The following is a 21,426-nucleotide window of genomic DNA, read 5'->3' as shown; positions in this document are numbered from 1 at the left end:
AGAGCTTCTGGATAGCTGAAAATGTGTAGGTTCCTGGAGAGTGGTGTGTCTAAAGAGGGCATGGGAGCTCTGCCACCCTCCCTCCATGCCTCGCCCTATGCATCTCTTCATCTGTATCCTTGAAATATCCTTTGTAATAATCCGGTAAATGTCAATGTTTCCCTGAGTTCTGTGAGCCACTGTAGCAAATTAATCAAACGCTAGGAGGGAGTCATAGAAACTCCCATTTATGGCCGGTCACCAAAGGTTCAGGCCACAACCCGTGCTTGTAACTGACATCTGAAGTGGGGGACGATTTTGTGGGGTTGAGCCCGCAGCCTGTGGGATCTGGTGCTATCTCCTCCCGGCAGGAAGTGTCAGAATTGAACTGAATGAGAGGACACCCAGCTGGTGCCCACCAGAGAATCGGCTGCAGATGTGCCGGAGACTCAGTTGACTATTGGTAGGGAGAAATCCCCACACATTTTAGTGACCGGAAGTTGTTATACTGAGAGGAGAAAATATATTTTTCCCCTGTATCCTCAGACAGGATCTGGAGATGAAGACAGGTGGAAGGACAGTTGATGGGGGCGAATCTCTATCCTGCCTCTAGAACTGCACCAGGTCCCCACACTCGGAGCATCTGGTCACTGTGCTAACTTCCAGATTAAATTCGCACGGAATACAAAGAGGAAGCTTCCAAAGTCAGTTCCTAATGAGACTCTTCACGCCAGTCCGTGAGAGAGGCAGTATCCCCACAACTTGTTCTGTAGCAAAACATGAAAAGAAAATGCTTTGCCATGTTCCTATGGTCACGGAGGGAGGCTGCATCTGCGTGAAGCCCCCTTTCTACCACCCCCTTTGCAAGTCCTCTCTCGTGGTAAAGAAAATTTAGGCAAAATTGGCATTTCCCTTCTCCCTTTGTCTGAGACCAAGTATCTGAAGAAATACCACATAATCGCTAAACGAACTCTCGCAGTTCCATGTCCCCATAAAAATCAGCAGAGAAACTTCAGTAAGCATCTGCAAAATTGTAGTTCAAATACATAAAAACAATCTAAAGAATCAGAGGAAGTGTCTCTTTCACCTGTGGACAAAGTTACTGCAAGAAACAATAAAACAAGAAAAAAGCCTTAAAAACTCTCCAGCTTATATTCTTTACAAGCTCTGTGAAGTTATTGCATATGTTTGTGTGTGCGTGTGTGTGTGTGTGTGTATGTGTGTGTATCATTGCATCAGGCAATGTGGAAAAATAAAAGAACATCGGGTTGATACCAGAATTTTACTTTGCCACAGTAAATTCCAGAGACATTGAAATAGTGCCTTCTAAGTTTTGAGAGGAAAAGAAGTTAAAAGTGTGATAAAAGAATGTAATGGTTGGCTGTGCCATTTTTTATCGGTAAAAGCTACAGAAAGTCGTTCCTAGAGAAGCATACCAGCTATGTACCCTCTCGGAAAATGTTACTCTCCAAAGTACTTTAAGTAAAATGAAGAAAATAAGCAAAATAAAGAACTCAAAAGTAAAGTGGACTGGTTTAAAAATGATGAGGACAAAGAAACCTGTAAAGTTTAAAAGTTCATTACTAAACTTCTTATCAATATTATGGAATACAATGCATCTGCCTAATATAATTTGTGAAAGAGAATGTATGAGTGGTATTCTATGCCTTTAATTATAAAATAGTAGATTATTTTGACAAAATTGGAAATCCAGTTTGGCAGGGAAGAAGTTATGTTAGATTCCTTCCCACTTACCAAAAGAATTCATAGCTTATGCAAATATTTGAAATAAATATAAGAATATAGGTTAAAATATACATTTGTTTTACAACTTTCAATAGGAAAATGATTTTTTAAGGTCTAACAATTCTGTAAAATAAATGTTTAAAAGATTAAGAAACATCAAAACAAATTATTTTTACCCATAGGATTTTCCTTCTCCTTAATTTCTTGATCAGCCACAAATATTTTGTTTCATTTTAATCCAAAATTTAAAACATGCTTTTAAAATTTCCAGACACTCTAATTTTATTTTATTTTAGTTTGGTATTAATTTTTTTGTTTTGATTTCTCTGTTAAATATATTACAGTCAGAAACATTTTTTCTGCATGATTTTATTTCATGTAGGTTCATTGAGACATCTGAGAACCTCACAGACACTAGAAAAAGAAATACAGCATCCCTTTGTCAATGTCCTTTAGCCAAAGACCACCAGGAACATACCCATCACTGAACACAGCTGAGTTTTTTTGACACTTTGCTACAAGTGAGGATGCCCACAAGAATCATGAAGCATTTCAGTAAGAGCGTATTAAAATATACTGTGGCGTTTGAGCATATGTTAGTTGGTTTGGGAGGGAGGTTCACCTAAGTGGGGCTTTGTTCTGAATTGGTTGCTGTCAAAAAGTGAGAATCACTCTACGATTGGGTACTTAGTGAATCTTCCCTAGAAGGTGAAAGGAAAAAGCATGAAGCTTAAAGCTGTGATTGGTAAAGAAATAGCCACTCATACTGGCCAAGATACAGGGTTGTTTAGTCATATCATGGTTTGGACAATGTTCACGTCTCTATCTGAATTCAGACGTGACTATATAAGGTGGCCTCGGGCTTGCCTTGATCTGTCATCATCACAGAGTGGCCTTGCATGAGGCTGGTGTTCTGTGGAATTGTTTATGTACAATAGGAGAGACCTGCAGCCTGGCTGTGAGGGTCAGGCCATCCCAGGTGTCAGAGCCTGCTGCTCTCTTTCCCATCTTTTATATACCTACTTTGATAAGAGAATACACACACATATACATATATAGTCAAAGGTTTCATATACTTTATTTTCTCTTATTAGGAACATTTAACTTTGCTTAATGAATGTACTACATATAATGTATATGCATATATGTACATTTCTAAAGGTCTAATTCATTTTTATTGTAGAAACAAACAAAAGGAAACAAAAAAGCAAAAGGGAAACCGTCAGTACTATAACTGTTCTCAATTGAATTCAACATGAGTGAACAGTTGGGACCAGAAACAAATTGTTTGGTTAGACTGATTATTAAATTAGTTAGTTGACTTTATTTTCAGCATTAAATAAGCAAAGCTTTATGTTATTTGGCTAAAGTTATTAGTTTTGTGATTTGCAGCCCGGATTACCACTCCCCACAGCGCACTTAAAGAGATAATTTATTTCTGTACCTAAAGATGAGAACTGAAACGATTCTCAGTTATGTGAGTGAGAAACAAAGATGGGTGGAAAAAGATCAGAATGGAGGGACTGCTGAATTCTCCCATTCAGGGACTAGGTCTAACTATCTTTGTGGTCCTGAAACTTAGGACAAGCCAAGAATAAAATAGTCCAGAATAGATATATGTTGAACTATGAATGAAAATTAAAGAAATACAGCTGTATTCTTTAGAACATACTCCTTGCCTTGTTTTTCCAAGGTTGGTAATGGGTTCGTCATCCTCATTCCACTGTATTGTTGCACTGGTTCTCTGATTTGTAAACTACCAGCACAGCATTCTTTTGTGTAGTTTACTGTCCTCTTCATCAGGTACTCTGCAAACAACTGCCAACCAGTAATCAGTGAAAACCGTATTTTCTTACTCAACCGTGCAAAATTAGCACAAAGATTCACAAGGGAGTTATTAAGCACTGTCTTGCAACACCTACAATACAGATATAGTTATATGATATAGACAGAAACAAAAATAAGAAGCCACTCGACAGGTCACACAGGCCTCATAAGAGGTGAGGAACAAATATTTATTCTATCTTAAAGCAACAAAGGTACATTATCACTGGAATAATTTCACACCAAACATCTACAAGAGTTCTTGTCCAAACCTTTTTTTTTTTTTTTTTTTGAGACAGGGTCTGGCTTTGCTGCCTAGGCTGGAGTGTAGTGGTACAATCTCAGCTCACTGCAACCTCCGCCCCTTGGGTTCAAGCGATCCTTCCCATCTCAGCCTCTCAAGTAGCTAGGAATGCAGGCACACACCACCATGCCTAGCTAATTTTTGCATTTGTAGAGACAGGGTTTCACCATGTTGCCCGGGCTGGTCTTGAACTCCTGTGATCAAGTGGTCTGCTCACTTTGGCTTTGCCAACTGCTGGGATTACAGGCGTGAGCCACCATGCCAAGCTTCTCCTGAATTTCTCGTCAACTATCGTAGCAAACAATTTTTGCGCATTTCTCAGAAACATCTGTATCTAGATTTCTAGAAGTCTAACTTCCTTTTTTTGTCTTCGGATATTAGGTTTAAGTCCAGTTGTCATCCAGATGTTGGTGGGTAACTCTGCCCTCCAGGCAAGGTGCCACGGTCCTTGCCTACTATCTGAGCTGCGTCTCCATAAGTGTTCATGTTGCTCAAATAGGTTAATTTAGGCGGGGTGTGGTGGTTCATGCCTGCAATCCCAGCACTTTGGGAGGCCGAGGTGGGCAGATTGCTCGAGCTCAGGAGTGCAAGACCAGCCTGGGCAACGTGGTGAAACCTCGTTTCTACTAAAGGTACAAAAAATATCTAGGTGTGGTGGGGGGTGCCTGTAGTCCCAGCTACTTGGGATGCTGAGGAGGGAGGGTCATTTGAGCCCAGGAGGCAGAGGTTGCAGTGAGCTGAGATTGCACCATTGTACTCCAGCCTGGGCGACAGAGCAAGACCTTGTATCAGAAAAAAAGAAAAATAGGTTTATTTAATTTTGTATTTCTTAGCAGTCTGGGCTCCTGTATCAGGTTTAAACTAATTAGCTCACTAGGCTTACAAAACTGGACATCTCACAAAACCTCAGTTTCCCCTCTGTAAGTGTGAATAACTATAGTGTATATGTCATGGGTTTTTATTAAACAGAAATTAAACATAAAAGCTAGCACAGAGCCCACATTTCCTTCCCTTCCAGCTTGGGGGTATGAAGTATTGCAGTGCATGAAATATATACAACATTGTTCTTAGGGAGAGGAAGGATGTAATCGGGAACATTGCATCTAACAAGACAAGAACTTGCTCAGTGAGCCATTCTGATTAAACAGTTACTCTAAGCCAGGTGCTGAGGATAGAAAGATTAAAAAAAAACCTGACAGCGATGGGCAGATACACCTGCAAACAAGTAATGACAACACAGCACGCCAAGGGCAGTAGCAGAGGTAGCCTCAGGTGGTGAAATCCCAACACTGCCTGGGGCTGTGAAAGAAGGCTCACAGGAAAGCCAATGCTCAAACCAAGCAAGACTGAAGGAAAAACGTTTGAAAACCAGTGGGGTAAGGTGTTCCAGGGAGAGGGAACAGTAGAATTTGAAGGGCACTGGCTTAATTGCAGTAGCAGGATGGTACAGTGGTTGAGAACTCACGTTTTGGGGTTACGGCAACCCTGGATTTCAACGTTAGCCCTGAGATTTACTAACTAGGTCACCATGAGCCAGTTTCTTACCTTCTCTAAGCCTCAGCCATAAAATAGGGATAAAATAATACCTGCCTCGAAGGATTGTTTTCAGAATTCGATGAGGTAATGCACATAAAAGTGCTTAGCATAGCATTTCATGCACAGTAAATAATTGTAATAGCAAATGTTTATGGATCTCCTTCTCCACAAATGTTATTTTTTATTATTTTCTGGAAATGAAGTGTACCTGGCTAATGAGACTAAGTTTTACCCAATGGCAGGAGGGAGCTCTGGAAGAGTCCAAGCACAGGACTGTGTGCATCATACATGATCATTAGAAAATCACCCTGGGACGGTGGCAGAGTGGAGAGTGGAGTGTAAGGAAAGAGGCTATAGGCATAAAGATTATTAAGGAGGCTACTAAGCAAGAGACCCTAAATGATTGGATTTGGGCAGCAGTAGGGGAAAGGAAAGAAAGGAGACCAACCCCAGAGGGACTTGGGAAGAACAATCAACAGGACACGAGACATGGTGACCAATTATTGTGGGGTGGGGTAGGGCCATGAGAGAGGATCAGGGGACACTACCCAGATTTCTGAGAAGTAACAGAAGTGGGTTTGGATGGCAATGTGACAGGCCCAGCTTTAGTCATGCTGCCTTTGATGGGAATGCTCTGTGAACAGGCCAATTGGTCTGTGGGCCTGGAGCTCACGGAAATGCTTAGAGAAGCCATGAAGACCAGGAGTTCCTATGGGATGAACATGCTGGAAATTATGAGTGAGTATGTTACTGAGAAAACATGAGCAGAGTGAGACGAGACTCCCAGGATGGGTGAGGGAAAAGCTCCCACAAAGAATATTACAGTGTAGAGAAAAATGAAAGAGCAGATGGAGGAGCAAGTACTGCTGTGGAATCTTCAAGGAGGGAGTATAAAATGCAGCAGGCACATCAAGTAAGATGACTACAGACAAGTGGCCAATGGTTTGTCTCTAACTTAGAACGCCTGTGGTCATTCAGGTGTCTATCATTAGATTGTCTGAGGTCACCCAGGTGTCCCTATCATTAGAATGCCTGGTATCAGTGAGGAGTGTCTCCCATTAGAATGCCTGTGGTCGGCCATGAGTCTCTATTTTTAGAATGCATGAGGTCGCCCTGTTGCTTCTACCCTTAGAATTCCGGGGATTGCCCGGGTGTCTCTATCATCAGAATGCCTGGGGTCGGCCAGCAGTCTCTGACCACAGACAAGTGGCTAATGGTTTGGCAGTGGAGTGTTTAGTGACAGTTTCAGAAACATGAAAATGAGATTTCCATGGATTCAGGAGTAAATAAAGAGATGGAGATAAATGTAATCTACTCCTTTGAGAAACCTGATTTTGAAAGAATTTTCTTTTTAATGAATAGTCCAAGGGGAATGTGGAATCAGAGCAGTGTCTTTCTAGTTAACTATGGAAAAGACACAGGTGTATTTATATACTGAGAAAATGAGCTGGTAGAGAAGGAGAAGTAGAATATGTTTATCTTTCGTTTTCCCAGATCCCATCTCTTTTCATCTGTTCTAGCCCCCTTGTCCTCACTTCCATTTTCAGTGGCTCATCATCACCCAACTCGCAGTCCTCACCACAGATGCCCCAGCCTTGCTGACCCTCTGAGGCATGACCTCTCCCTTGACACAGTCTTGGCTGTTTATCCTTACCCCCATCAACCACAATTTCAGTAAGAGATGCTGCTGATGTCACTTCATCCCAATCCTGTCCCTTCATGTTCCTTAAGATTCCCAGGGTTGGCCAAGTTCTCTGGAGATCACTTGACTCCCAGGCTCTTTGATGTCCATTTTCCCAGAAACCACCATGCACCTGCAGCGGCAATGGCCCCGAGGGGCATACACCCTGCACTGGCCCCACTGAGCACCTTCTGCAGCTGACAAAAGGGAATCCAGAACCTCACGTGCCTGCTAATTTACAACCACCCCAGCCTGATGCTCTTCCTGTACCCTTTTGCTGAACCCAACCAAATAAAGGCAGAGGTTCTTTCAGATTGCCTAGTTCTTTGCTCTTGCAGGTCCACAGAGAAATCTGACGAGCCACCAGGATTCCGTTGTCAGTGCTGGAGAAGAGTAAAGCCAGCCTGGGGAGACAGATAGCAGGTGGGGCACAGTACTCAAAGCAGCCCCTCTCTGAGAGCACATCTAACCAAACACTCCATCCCTGAACGCCACCTTCAGCTCTCAGGTCCCACTTGGGGGCTCTGAAGGTGGGCTGTAGAAAGATGTGAATCTCAGGGGACAATTAAGGGTGTGAATAGGAGAGTTTCTGTTTCCAGTTCCAGACAATGATGAACACAGTGTCATCGGACCCCAGCTCATGAGTCAAACTGCCCGCTTCACAGCGATGCCTGAGGGAATGGGCACAGCAAATGCATTTACCTTGATGGGGTGGTCCCATGGACTACCCAAAGGGGAAGGTGCTGGGGGACAGGTGCTGTCTGCCTCCACTTATGCCTCCCCTTGGGCATGACCTCCCCTGCATGGAGACACATAGCCCTGCTCTCACCTGGAAGATCCACACCTGCAGATCTGCCTCATCTGCCCCTTCTCTCACCATCTCCAGGAACTAGGATGGCTATCAAATTTGCCATAGTGTATTTTCATACAGAATGACGGAGAAGAATCTCCCTGCATCGTGGGTAGCTAGTTGTGCCATGTCCTACCACATCTCCGCTGAGCACAGGAACGTATAAACACACTTTAAAACATGTGTATGGGCCAGGGCTGGTGGCTCACGTCTGTAATCCCAGCACTTTGGGAGGCCGAGACGGGCGGATTGCTTGAGGCCAGGAGTTCAAGACTAGCCTGGCCAACATGGTGAAACCCTGTTTCTACTAAAAACAAAAAATTAGCCAGGCATGATGGCGCATGCCTGTAGTCCCAGCTACTCAGGAGACTGAGGCAGGAGAATCATTTGAACCCGGGAGCTGGAGGTTGCAGTGAGTCGAGATTGTGCCACTGCACTACAGCATGGGCAGCGGAGTGAGACTCCATCTCAAAAAAACAAAACATGTGCATGATCCACCCTGTGATCTGCTTCGTATCCCAGACCCAGTTGACCAGACCCACTTTCCGTCTCCTCTCCAAGCACCCACCAAACCAAGACACGCACACCGAGCTATCATCTTGCAATGAATTTCCGCAGGTCCCCCAGCTGCCTTTTGGGGCATGGCTTCTTTCAGTGAAAAAGAAAAGCTAGAAGTTGTGCTTCTGCTGAGATTCTTGCAGCCTCCTTACAGCTAAGTGTTGCCTGACTGGGACTCATCTCTGATATCAGGGCATCATGCAGCCAAGCCTGCTACAGCATGGACTTCCATGTTCAGGTCAGGATGGTGGATGGCTAACACAGGGCCTTCTGGAAGCATTCTGCCAGCCCAAGTACACTTCACAGCTTTGAGAACATTCTACAGGATACCAAGAAAGTTTATGAGGAAGTGCTAGCGACGTCACAAGTCTACGACTGACTCCCTATGAGAGCACTGCCAAGAGAAGTAGTCACTGAAACCCACCTGAGGAGCATCCTAAATTAAAACATTTTATGACCTTGCCCGTCTCAAGAAACGCAGGCCCAGCCTAATACTCCATAAGGAAGGTGGTCTTGCTGAAGGCATAGTCTCTATGCCATCTATACTCCTGATCTTGTTTTCCCTTTCCCTTGTTCTCCATTTCCTCCTTCGCCGTCCACCTCGGTTTCCAACACTTGTCTCAACCTTCCATTTCCTTGACAACTATTCTTGGACACACTTTTCTGTCTCAAGCTTGTATTTCCTTCAAGATACAGCAATGGGCCAGGAGTGGTGGCTCATGCCTATAATCCCAGCACTTTAGGAGGCTGAGCAGGACAGATGTTGGAGCCTAGGAGTTCGAGACCAACTTGGGCAACGTGGAAAAAACCCCATCTCTACAAAAGAAATACAGTAATTCCAGGTATGTCGGGGTGCCCCTGTGGTCCCAGCTACTCATGAGGCTGAGGTGAGGGATCACTTGAGCCTAAGAGTTCAAAGCTGCAGTGAGCTGTGACGGCTCTACTGCACTCCAGCCTGAACAACAGAATGAGACCACGTCTTAAAAAAAAAAAAAGACACAGCTGTGGCATTTATGGTCTCTGAACCCTACAAAGGGGCTGTAAACAACTGGCAATTGGCACCCCACTCCTATGGTCTACTTTCTTTCCCAGACCTAGCTGACAAGACCCACTTTCTTCCCCCGCCCCCTTCTCCCCCACTTCCACCCACCCCCCCACCACCAAGACAGAGTCTTGCTCTGTCACCCAGGCTGGAGTGCAGTGGCGCGATCTTGGCTCACTACAACCACCGCCTCCCGGGTTCAAGCAATTCTGCCTCAGTCTCCCGAGTAGCTGGGACTATAGGTGTGCGCCACCACACCCAGCTAATTTTTGTATTTTTAGTAGAGACAGGGTTTCACCACGTTGGCCATCAGGCCCAGCTAATTTTTGTATTTTTAGTAAAGGCAGGGTTTCACCATGTTGGTCAGGCTAGTCTCAAACTCCTGACCTCGTGATCTGCCCACCTTGGCCTCTCAAAGTGCTGGGATTACATACAGGCGTGAGCCACCATGCCCAGCCCAGACCCACTTTCCATATCCTCCCAGGAAATAAGGTAAGACAACACAAGGACCTGCAGATGCTGCTCAACAGAGAGCCACAAGCACAGAGGTCATCTATTTACAGTATTTATCTACCTTTACCACACCCCACCCCACCTTTACCTGCCCCCAGAAGGCTTCATGTTGCACCTTTAAACCTGTGCCCACCTCTTAGTGGTAGAAGTCCACATACATTTAAGTGGGAATTTCAAGTTCTGGACCGGAGTTCACCAACAGAAATTTCTGTAATGACGTTCTATATCTGTACATTGCAATATGTTAGCCACTGGCCACATATGGGTACTGTGCACTTGATATGTGGCTGATGTGACTGAGGAACTGAATTGTTAATGTTATTTCATTCTAATTAATTTAAATTGAAATAGCCACATATGGCTAGCGGCCAACATATTGGACAGTGCAGCTCTAGACAATTCCAGCCAAGCTGACCCTAGAACCAGAGTAAAAATACTAAGTTTCAGAACGATGGGAGCAGGCTCTCCAGGAGAGGACCAGGTGCCTTGTCCCTAAGCCTTGAATGGGGCCACTGCCCTCTCCAAAAGGAAGCAAACCAGGATGGGCAGAGGCAGCTGAATGTGAGTTTGAGGATGAGGCAGGGTTAAGACAGAATCTAATGGGGTCATAATGGGGGATGATATATGGAAATGAAGCATAAGGAGAGGTAGAGATGGAGGTGGAGGAGGGAAAGGAAGCAGGTCCCTCCTTGTTGACTTAGTACTAGCACCAATCTTGGCAAGCTCTAAAACCTTTATTACACCCTTTTCCCCTTCCCCCCTTTATTGCCACATCCAATGAAAGAATCATTACATATCTTCTAATGCAATCCCCTCATTCCACAGATGCATAAACTGAGGCCCAGAGAGGTGACCGGGCTGTCCAGTCATATGTGGAATCTGCAGCAGGATCAAGATCAGACTGTGTCCTCCCCACTCTCAAGCCCATGTGTCCTCTCCCACCCTTAACCAGCTCCACTAAAGGAAGGCAGGGCTGCGGAAGGAGAACTGCAGGTAGACAGCGAGCAGGCAGAGAGAGGCCCAGAAGAGGCACCAGCGAAGAGACAAGAAGTTATAACCGGATCCCGCCTGGGCCCTCGGCTTGGAGGCTTCAGAGAATGTGTAGGCGGTCGCCTCCTCCTCCAGCAGCTTCTCGCTGGGCTTCCAGTGCACGATGCCCTCCTGGCAGGCCTCGCAGAACTCTGTACGATGTGGCCGGTTGTCCGGGCGGCTGGCCACGTGGATGCGGTACTGGCCACCGTCCTCGTCGTAGCACTGCTCGCGCAGGCTGGTGATGAGGTTGTCCACCAGGCCCTCGATGTTCTCCTCCAGCATGCTGGACTCGTCCTGCCTCGCTGTGCCACACTCATAGCACAGCTGCTTGAAGACACGCATGCGCACCGAGCCCATCCGCCGGGCACGGTCCAGATGCATATGGAAGAGGATGACCACGTGGGCAGACTGCCAGGTGTGCCAGCACCAGGAGCAATGGAACCTGCCGGGAGGAGAAGGAGGGGTGGAGAAGGTGGGCCTCCCAGAGACAGCCCGCCCTGAGGAGCTCTGAGGGGGGAAAAAGGCCTGTGTGCCCGTGCTTGGAGATGGAGGCAGAGTATTTACTGCCCTGTGGATTCATTAGCACTCCAAGGCCTGCCTGCTGTCGCCTCCTCCTGGTGAGCACCCCTGGGACCCAAGCAGCATCCTCAGGAGCCAGTGCCCAAGCCATCTGGCATCCAGCAGTGCTCTAGAGCGTGCCTCCTGCGGTCTCAGCTACCCCCGAGCCCAATGCACTCAGGTCTTGCACCTGGGCGCTGTGCAGGGTCATTCCCCTTCTCTGGGCTTCATTTCTCATGTGTGAAATGAAGTGTGTTGGCGTTCAATAAGGGTCCTTCCTCTGTGACCTCCTGCAATTCTAATAAGAAGGATGACATACACCATCTAACTCACGCATCTTGCTTACTCTGGGGAGAAGAGACGCCTCTACTTGTGCCAAGCACAGACCCTGGCTCACTGTAGGTCCTCAGTATGCCACTGAGAATGACGGGATGGGTAGGATCAACTGGCTTTGGGAGGAACTACCAAGTTTAGTTACTACATCTTCACAAAGAACACTCCCAGTCTCTTGACAAGTCATCTCTAGATCCCCCTCTAGCCCTGCAGTGGGGACTGGAAAAGTGGGTACTCATTCCCATTGCCACTCCTCACACACACAGACACACGCACACATGCTTTGTCTCTCTCTCTTACATGCACACAGGCCACTTGGCCTAACCTGGGTTTTCTAGAGTCCCAACCTCAGGAAGTGTGGTGGGTGGTAGCCTGGGGCTCATCTAGGCCAGCCCCACTCATTCCACCCCACCACTGCCTGCACACTTCAGTGATGCACTTCCTTACCTCCAGGGCAGTTCTTTCCTTCCCTGAGATGAGCCTCCTCCAGGCCTCTGTTACAGAGGCTTCACGGGCGGTCCATCCACTGAGCTGACCCTGCCCTCATCACTGGCCCTTTCTGGATCCGTTGTATGATGGCCTTGAAGGACTTCTGATGAGGAACTCAATTCAATCCAACAGACACCACTCAACACCTACCATATGCCAAACACCACTCGACCCAGGCTGTGGGATAGAGACGAGGCCAAGCCAGTCCCTGACCCTTGAAAGCCTGATCACATGAGCATAGAACAGTACCCAGAATGGCCCAAGTCGGGGTTGGCAGGCCAGAGGAACCTGGTTGGTACTGAACCAGGAGAGGTTACCCTGCCCCCAATGCTGGGCGAGAGCTGCAGGGCATCTGACTGTTTAGAGACAGAGTGAACCTGTGCACAAATAAGCTCGTGGGCAACAGTTCTTCAGCCCTTCCTGAGGCCAGCTGGGAGCCACAAGTCACCAGCCAGGAGTAAGAGGAGCTTATCCCTGAGGCAAGAGGAGACATAAGTTTGCTGAGCTCAGCCCCTAAGCTCTGGATCCCAGGCACTCAAGTTTCCAGGCCTCTGCCACGTCTCCCAGCAGGCAGTTCAAATGCTGTGTGTTTTCAGTCTCCTTCTGCACCTTTTTACATCCCCAGAGTTGCTTCACCTCCATCAAACCAGACCTCACATCTTAAATTCAAAAATATCAGATCTGGGCGCAGGGGAGCTTAAGAAGCATCTAGTCAGCCCTTTATTTCACTGAGAAGAGACTGACGCACAGATAGTAAGAGAGGCATCCATGTACACACAGGTAGTCAGAGGCAGAGCCAGTGCCCAGCACATAATAGGTACCCAACAGATGCTTCTTGAATTGATAGAACTGACATGAATCAGCCAACCTCTGGCTTTCTGTGTGTGTGTGTGTGTGTTTTTTTTTTTCACAAGCCACGTTTACTCCAATAATTCCAGGTCTTGGGGCAAGAGTACAAATGTGAGCTCCCCACCCACATCTTGCCTCCTCTGTTCCCATCCTCAGCACCATTCTGTACCACGAGAAGCTTCAAACACATACGCGTGTGAACAGCCCAGCCTTTGTGTCCGTGTTCTGGCTACATCTCCAAATCACAGTCACCTATTGGCCTCTCTTGAATCAAAGGACACAGGGAAAAGGCCTGCACAGACCCTACAGATGGCCTCCTTTTAGATCATGATTTGGGACTGGGACTACCGAAATCCCTGCCCAAACTACCACAAGACTTGAAGTAGTTTGGGCAGGGATTTCTGTAGTCCCAGTCCCAAATCATGATCTAAAAGGAGGAAAGGCATGTGGACTTCAGATGGCCTTGTCCCCTTGGCCTCAAGGACTCTTTGCACTGCGTTGGATGTGCAGTTCCTATAAAGGGTGGGACCATGGGCTCTAAGTTCCTAAAGAAGGTTTTGCTCAAATTTAAATCTTTTTATCACAGGTACATAGATAATAGAGCTAGAGTGGGTAGGATCGATTATCTAAGACCAACCCCCTCATTTTGTAAATATAAAAACAGAGAGCCAGAAAGGGAAACAGACTTGCCAAGTTTACAGGGCTACTTAGCTGTATATAGCCAGTTCATAGCACGTAGCAGGTGGTCAATAAATATATCTGTATTCAGATCAATTTGGATTAATTCACTAAACATATCTAGGACCAGAGCATAGCTACACCCCCCATATCCCCCCAACTTCTAGGTTAAGGCTTTCCCCAATGGAACTCATAGCTTCCTTCCTTTAGTTCCAACTCACTCTTTAAATGTCAGAGATTGCAGGGACGTAGAAGATATTACAGCTCTTCATTTAATGTGGACAACTAAGACCAAAAGATAGACCATAATTTGCTCAGGGTCACCCAGGAAGTTAGTGGTATTGCTAGGATTAAAACCAAGAACTCTGTGACCCAGCCGGCTGTTCTTTTTTTTTCCCCCATCTGAGCTGACACCAGAATGAGCCTGCCCCAGGGACGGGGCTCTATCTCTCCTTGGAAAGTACCCCACATCTGTGACCCATGGGCTGTCTTCAAGGTCCCTCCCCACTGAGCCTCTCACCTGCCTGAGGCATGCTGCTCCACATACTGCTTCCAGCCAGGGGCCAGCTCACTGGGCTTGAGGTTGGGGTCTATGATGAGCTCCCAACTGTCTGCAGGCTTAGCCACCTCCATCTTCTCATAGAAGACTTTCTTCCACTCACAAGTGGTCAAGCTGGTACACATGGTCCTGCTGGCAGAGGTGGCAGTTCGAGCTCAGCCCTGGTGAGAACACAGAAACAGCACGATTAGGTGCGTGACAATTCAGTGTCTAAGATCTGAGAATCCTTATTGGCAGGACTGGGAGGAAACAGGACCCAGCTCCCTCCTTTGTTACCCTGGAACCTGTTACCATGGTAGCCAGGAAGGGCACCAAGAGGGAGGGCTGGGGAGAAGGGAAGCCCCAAGGGGGAGTTTCAGGGCCCTGAGCTAGGCTTGAGAGGCAGCGCTGGGTAGGACTGAGAGGAGCAAGCATGGTGGGAGGCCCCAACCTCAGACCACACTCACCGGGGTTTCCAGAGGTCTCCAAGAGGCAAGGATATTTGGTGGCCCTGCTTCACCCAACTGTTCTTCTAGCATTCTCCACATCGTGTGCTATAGTAACTATGACACCCTAGGAAGTCAAAGAGAAAGGAGGGACAGGGAAAGGCAGAGCCTGCTGCTTCCACACCCCCTGATGTGCTGTGACCATCACTTACCGTGTGTCTAGCACAAACTGCTTGACCTGTGTGCTGGCCAAGGCAGATCAGATCAGGAAACTGAAGTTTATGCAACCCCTAAGTGACTCATCCAAGATTCAGATCTAGGCCTTCTGAAACCAAGCTCATCTGTTTATTTATTTTAGTACTATTGTGCTCCTAACAGGGAATTGAATGAGAAGTAACATCTCTTTGTCGAGGGCAATCTCAGACCAGTTGGTGAGCTAGAATGTAATTTCACATGCCATGAAAAACACAGTAATAACATTTCAGATTCATAGCACCATAGAACTGTTAGAGCCCATATTCAGTTCCTGGTCCCAAGCCAGACTAAGGCGGCTACTGGAGGAGTGAGTTTGTTCTGTGCTGCAGGCTCCTGCTGCCTCCATTGCTGCTAAACTGGAGCAAGAGAGCATCCATAGCTCTGTGATGCCCAATTTAAATTCTTTAGAGACTAGAGGGGAATTTGATTTCAAATTTGGTAATCCAGGTGAAGACATGGTCACCTGAAGAGAGGTAGCCTTGAGCATGGGAAAGACCAGGCATGTGGCTGCTTACTCTAGCTTTGGTCCAATCTCCAGCTGTAATCATCTTATAATTCTTTAACCTAGATCCCTGGACATGCGGAGTTTCAACAGTAAATAGCATCAAGAAGTGAAATAGGTTGCTAAGAACCAGAAGCTCTTGGTGTTGAGTTGCCAAGTGGTTTTCCGGAAGGGTGAGGTCAGGGGCAATGTCACTGGATTCTCTCTTGAAATGAAAACGTACTACTCTAGTGGCTTTGTGCTAAAGACCTCAGAAAGGACACAATTGTCTTAGAAACATTGACTGGTAACTCTAGAAGAGCTCTTTTATTTTTAAAAATCTGATTTGTTTCTTCAACTCTTCATTTCTTAACCAAAATTTCTTGACATTGAATTAAGACAACTGAGGCCTAGAAATGGAAAATTACTGGCCCAAGCTCTCAGGACTAGGTAGCTCAAACCTCACAGGGGATTCCCTCAGAAGCCAGTTACCAGACCAGGTGAGACAGAGGGATCCATGAATGGCCAGGAATTGAATGAAGCTGAGATGAGCTTATGGCCTGGCCTAGCCCCTCGTGCCAGGAATGAACTTCTGAGAAATATTATACCCTTGTTCCCAGAACAAATGGCAATAAAGGAAAAACAGAAAGAGGATGAGAATTGTCAGGGTTTACCTGTTGTGTGTGTGTGTGTTTTTTTTCCTCAAATGATGCAATCCCCTTAGGCCTAGTGTCAGGTTTAATTTAGCATAGCAGCTCTCTAAGCAGAGAGCAATATAATTCATCTTTCTGTATAACAGCACCATTTTCACTTTTCATACAATCGGTGAGCACAATTACTACTTCAATTTTCTGTGAACGGCACTATGTTATTCCAGATCCCACGATTTAAGAGCTTACCAATGTATATTGTATACAGCTGTGGCCATATCACACTCTGGCAACGTCATTATACATCTTTTATCTAGGTAGTACTTTTTCAAATAAAGAAATTGTTATTTCTTTATAAAATAAAATACGGTGCACCTGTATTCTGCAAACAAATCAGCAAGGGGGAGAGGATGGATAAAAGAATGACTTCTCCCCTTCAATTTGGACTGCAGGTTAATGAAGAGCTTTGTAAAATATTTATTATTCAAATTTTACTTATTAGAGTAATGTAAGAAATGCCAGTGTGGAGCCTAAAATGACAAAGTAATGAAGAGTTGAAAAGGTGTGTACATCGAAATCATCTAGGGAGTTTTGAAAACGATATATACCTCTGCCTCAGATTTCAATACATGTTCTTGAGGAGACAAATTTGCTCTCCACCTGCTCCAGTCCTGGGAAGGATCCCTTCTATTGCCAGCCATTGTTACTGATGCGATATGTTGTCCCACAGGCCACTGGAGGCCAAAAATGAAAAACAAAAAAAGAAGATTGAGTAAAATGAGCAAGTGGTTTATAATATGCCTTTCCCAGGAAATAGATCCAGGACAAATACAAGCTGTGTCCTATCTTCTCCTGTCTCTCTGCAATTCAAAGAACCACAGACGATGCTATAGGGCGAATCCAAGATCCCCTGGGGAGTATTTTCAAGCGATATTAGGAAGGCCTCTCCATCCCCAGGTTGTAGCACTCGGCGAGAGCATGGTCCAAGCTCGCACTCTTTGGGTGGGAGCTGATCTCTGAATCTCAGGGGAGGCCACACAGAGCAGTCCGTGGCTCTCTAATACGGCACATAGTGTAGAAACAACATCCCAGGAAGACTTCATGCTACCTTTTTATTAACTGGCAGCAACCGGAGCAACTGCAGGCAGGTGACGTTCTGTTTCTGCTGATGTCCAAGGGTCCAAATTCTACGTGCTGTGCTTCCCAGTACCCCAAAGGCTCTGGAGTCTGTATTAAGAGTGGCCATATCTACTTACCTTTTTTCAGGGCCTTATTATCCTACGTAGAGATTTGCTGAAGAATTATCACACTATTTATGATATGTAAATAAATTTAAAAAAATGGAAATAGGGTGTACTCCATGCAAGGGAGAAAAAAAAAAAGAGATGGGGGTTGAGTTAGGAAGGAAGAATATAGAGGGTCTGGGGACACTTTCAGCGGGTACAGCCTATGCTGCTTCTGTCCAAGAGGCTGACGGCCTTCTTCAGAGTTCCTTAGGTATACTCAGAGAACCTGTTAGTTTCTGCTGAGCTAAGGCTCAACACACACAAAAACAGCCATGACTCCTCTCTGGGACACTCCCAGCCATCAAGGCAGGGTGAAAAGGGAGCATGGGATAGATTATGCCAGCTTTTAAAGCATCCATTCTAAAATGACAGTGCTGGGGTCAATATCCTGGGCAGATTTTAAAAAATACATATCTTTCCTTTTAAACCCACATTTACCCAGGAGAATGTGTGTAGTTCCAGCGCTTTCCAGGAGATACCAATTCACACAAGGAAAGGACCCATTAAAGCTGAGTCCATTCCTGAGGCAAGTCTTTTACTATAAATAGAACTAATTTTACCTTGAGTGTCTATCTTTAGGAACCAGGTCACCTTCCAAATACTGATGGGGATTTCTCGATGAGCAGTCAGAAAGGCTGTTTGGCCCCAACACTGAGCTCAGTTAACTTTCTTGGAGACTTTCCATATGCAGAATTGACTGCGTACTTCAATTTATATGGGAATGAGGAGGAAAAGGACTAATACACTCATTAGTATTGTATTTACCCTTAAGGCTGTATACTGACTTTCCTTTTTTCTTATCCAAAAATGAAGATAAAAGTGTTCAAGTGCATAAAATTGGACAAACATTACATAGATATTACATAAACAGGCAGTTAAAAGCCCCCAGTAAAGATTTAAACAGACACTTAACTCTGACATTGGAATCAGAAGATACGCAGTCGATAGGAGTCACTGGCCCAAAATGATCAGGCTTTGCTTAGAGTTAAGTTAAATATGCTAGAAACACTTCAATTCATTTCCCCAGTTGTCAAGCAATTGGAAAGAGCAGATCTACACACTATAAAAATGTTTCTCACTCCCAAGGATAAGGCAGGCAGGTTTAATAGTAAAACAAAGCATATGAGTTGCAGATCTTACACGAGATGTAAAACAAAGATGTTAAACGAAGACGTTTTACATGAGATGTAAAACAAAGCATATGAGATGCAGATCTGTATATTTCTCAGGAAGTTTGAGCTTTCTTGATACATGCTGATAGACGCTATAGTTAGAAAGTTATGTTTCTTGCAAAGTCCCAAGGTGAATGTAAGACAAGCTTGGAAAGAGAGAACGCTGCAAGAAAATCCACTGACAAGAATAAAAATAATTTTAAAAGAGAAAGATCCATTGTTAGTGAAACAAGAAAATGGCCACAACTACAAGCCAGAACATCTAACAATTATAGTTAAATTTGGATATAGAGTGGGAGCACATGAAGTACCAATGCATGCCTCACTTCATCTCACACAGACTGAATATTTCTTTTCTTTTTTTCTTTGTTCTTGGGACAGACTCTTACTATGTCACGCAAGCTGGAGTGCAATGGCATGATCTCAGCTCACTGCAACCTCCACCTCCTGAGTTCAAGTGATTCTCCTGCCTCAGCCTCCTGAGCAGCTGGGATCACAGATGCGCACCACCACACCTGGCTAATTTTTGTATTTTTAGTAAAGATGGGGTTTCGCCATGTTGGCCAGGCTGGTCTCGAACTCCTGACGTTGTGATCCACCCACGTTGGCCTCCCCAAGTGCTGGGATTACAGGCGTGAGCCACTGAGCCTGGCCAGAGTAAGTATTTCTTTAAACATGATCCGCCCCAGTAACAATGAACACACCTACCATGCACATCTGGGTTCCTAATACCGTTCTCCAATTAAAACAACAGCAGCAAACTAGGTCTTCTTGGAAAAATTATATCAAAGCTCATTCATTCCTATGTCTGGAGGTTGATGCTGCCTGTGATACGGGACCACAGCTAGGGCTATGGGCCAAAACATCTACACATGGCCTTTCTATGGAGCCTGGGCTTCCTCACAGGATGCTGGTGGAGTTCCAAGGGCTGGTGTCCCCAAAGAATCAGGCAGAAGCTGTGCCTCCTTTCATGAGCTACCCTCAAAAGTCACAGAGCAACACTTTCACCATTGCCCAGATTCAAGGTAAAGGAACATAGACCCCACATTTGGAGAGGAGGAAGGTCAAAGCTATGTTGTAAGAAGAAGATGCAAGTCGGGAGGTACCGTTGTGACGGTCTTTGGAAAACATGCGTTATCACAGCAGGTAGGGAAGTCAATAAGGCTTCCACAGAAGAAGTGTTATGTGAACAAACCCTTACAGGATGAGCAATTGGCAACTAAATAAAAATTTTTAAAGGGGTGCTTTTCCCTAAGGAGGGGAAGGCATGGGCAAAGACTTAGAAAATGAAGTGATACAGAATCATTCTTGAAACTCCGTATCATTTAGGACATCTGGGTCACACAGAAGAGTGATGGAAGTTGAGGCCTGAGAGATATGTGGGACCTGAATTATGAAGGAGTTTTTAACGTCCTGGGAAAAGTAAGATTTTGCCTTAGAGGGGATGTGAAATTACTAAATCGTTTTAGGCCTGAACTACATGATCGTATTTGCATATCAACAACGTGCTATTTAAGCACATTGCTCTCTCTCCCTTTTCCCCATAAATTGGCTGGTGTCTAAAAATGCTGTTTCCATGACACACTTGCCGTGAATTCTAATCCGCTTAGCTCTTTGCAAATCTAGATCCCTCTGTAGGAGGTGTGAAAAGGACCTTCACTCCGTTATCCAAAAGTGCTCTCTAGCGAGAACACTCCATTGAATACTCTTTTGTACACTCCCAATTGAAGCCCACTGGATTAAGTGTCATGAGAAGATGGAAAAATAGTTTACAATGTTTTATATTGAAAAGTAATTAATAGAATTGGAATATTAAATTTTTAATGAATTTTTATTGTCAATAAAGCTTCTATGGACTATTTTCCCCCAATGAAGGTACATGTGAACAAGAAATAGATACTGATGTTTGTAGTCTCCAGTAGTACATCAGCATGTCACAAATGAACACAGACACCCAGGGGCTATATCTACCAAATTGCCTTAAGTCTCCTACCTAGATTTTTCATGCTATAGGAAGACAGAAAAATCTTAATGTGGATTTATGCTGGTAGGCAGGGGGAAAGAAGGAGTTTGAAAATAATTTACAGTGAAGAGTAAACTCTGTGATGACAAAGTAGCAACTGTTGGCGCAGGTGCCATAACAGTTACTTAATCTGTGTCATGCCCTGAAAGGCAATTAAGTGAAGTCTGAGTGGGTGAAGAAACTCTTAAGATTCAGTCCAAAATGGTTTGAATGTCCAAGGGGACCCATTGATGGAAGCTGGTCATGGGCAACACCAAACTCATTCTATCCAGAGAATTTGTATGATGCAAGAAATAGCAAAAGTTTCAAGCTGATTCTTGAGGCATCAGAAGCTGGGCAAAAAAACAGCAGACTAGTTTCTCATCTTAAATACTAGTTGCAGGAGTGGACCTTAATTTAATATACCTTAATTATAATAAAAGGTAATGGTGATAAAGTCCTCACTATGCACTATGAGTTTTTCTAAGTACTTTATGTATATTAATTCATTTAAGCACACACAATAACCCTATGAGGTGGATACTATAATTATTTTCCCTGTTTAGATAAGAGGAAACCGAGACTCAGAAAGGTTGAGTGATTTACTAGTGGTCATATAGTTAA

The 21,426-nt window shown here is 45.1% G+C and overlaps 1 protein-coding gene and 1 long non-coding RNA gene across 2 annotated transcripts in view; one reads left to right on the top strand and one right to left on the bottom strand.

Moving 5' to 3' along the window:
- Positions 1-10,751: 10,751 nt before the first annotated feature.
- Positions 10,752-15,087, bottom strand: RTP2 (receptor transporter protein 2). Its single transcript, XM_001103946.5, has 2 exons — positions 14,493-15,087; positions 10,752-11,507 (listed from the first exon to the last, which is right to left on the bottom strand). Exons 1-2 carry the CDS (start codon positions 14,654-14,656, stop codon positions 10,991-10,993), a joined length of 681 nt encoding a protein of 226 aa, XP_001103946.2. The 5' UTR covers positions 14,657-15,087; the 3' UTR covers positions 10,752-10,990.
- LOC106997167 (uncharacterized) overlaps positions 14,896-21,426 on the top strand; it is a 29,920-nt gene continuing 23,389 nt past the window's right edge. The window contains exon 1 of the long non-coding RNA XR_001443297.3: positions 14,896-15,069. This is a non-coding gene — a long non-coding RNA (uncharacterized LOC106997167). The remainder of the gene's footprint in view (positions 15,070-21,426) is intronic.

The sequence above is a fragment of the Macaca mulatta genome, chromosome 2, assembly GCF_049350105.2.
Source record: "Macaca mulatta isolate MMU2019108-1 chromosome 2, T2T-MMU8v2.0, whole genome shotgun sequence".
In the NCBI taxonomy this organism is placed as follows: Eukaryota; Metazoa; Chordata; class Mammalia; order Primates; family Cercopithecidae; genus Macaca; species Macaca mulatta.
Note: the sequence above shows the minus strand (reverse complement) of the source record. Positions and strands in the feature narration are given on the sequence as shown.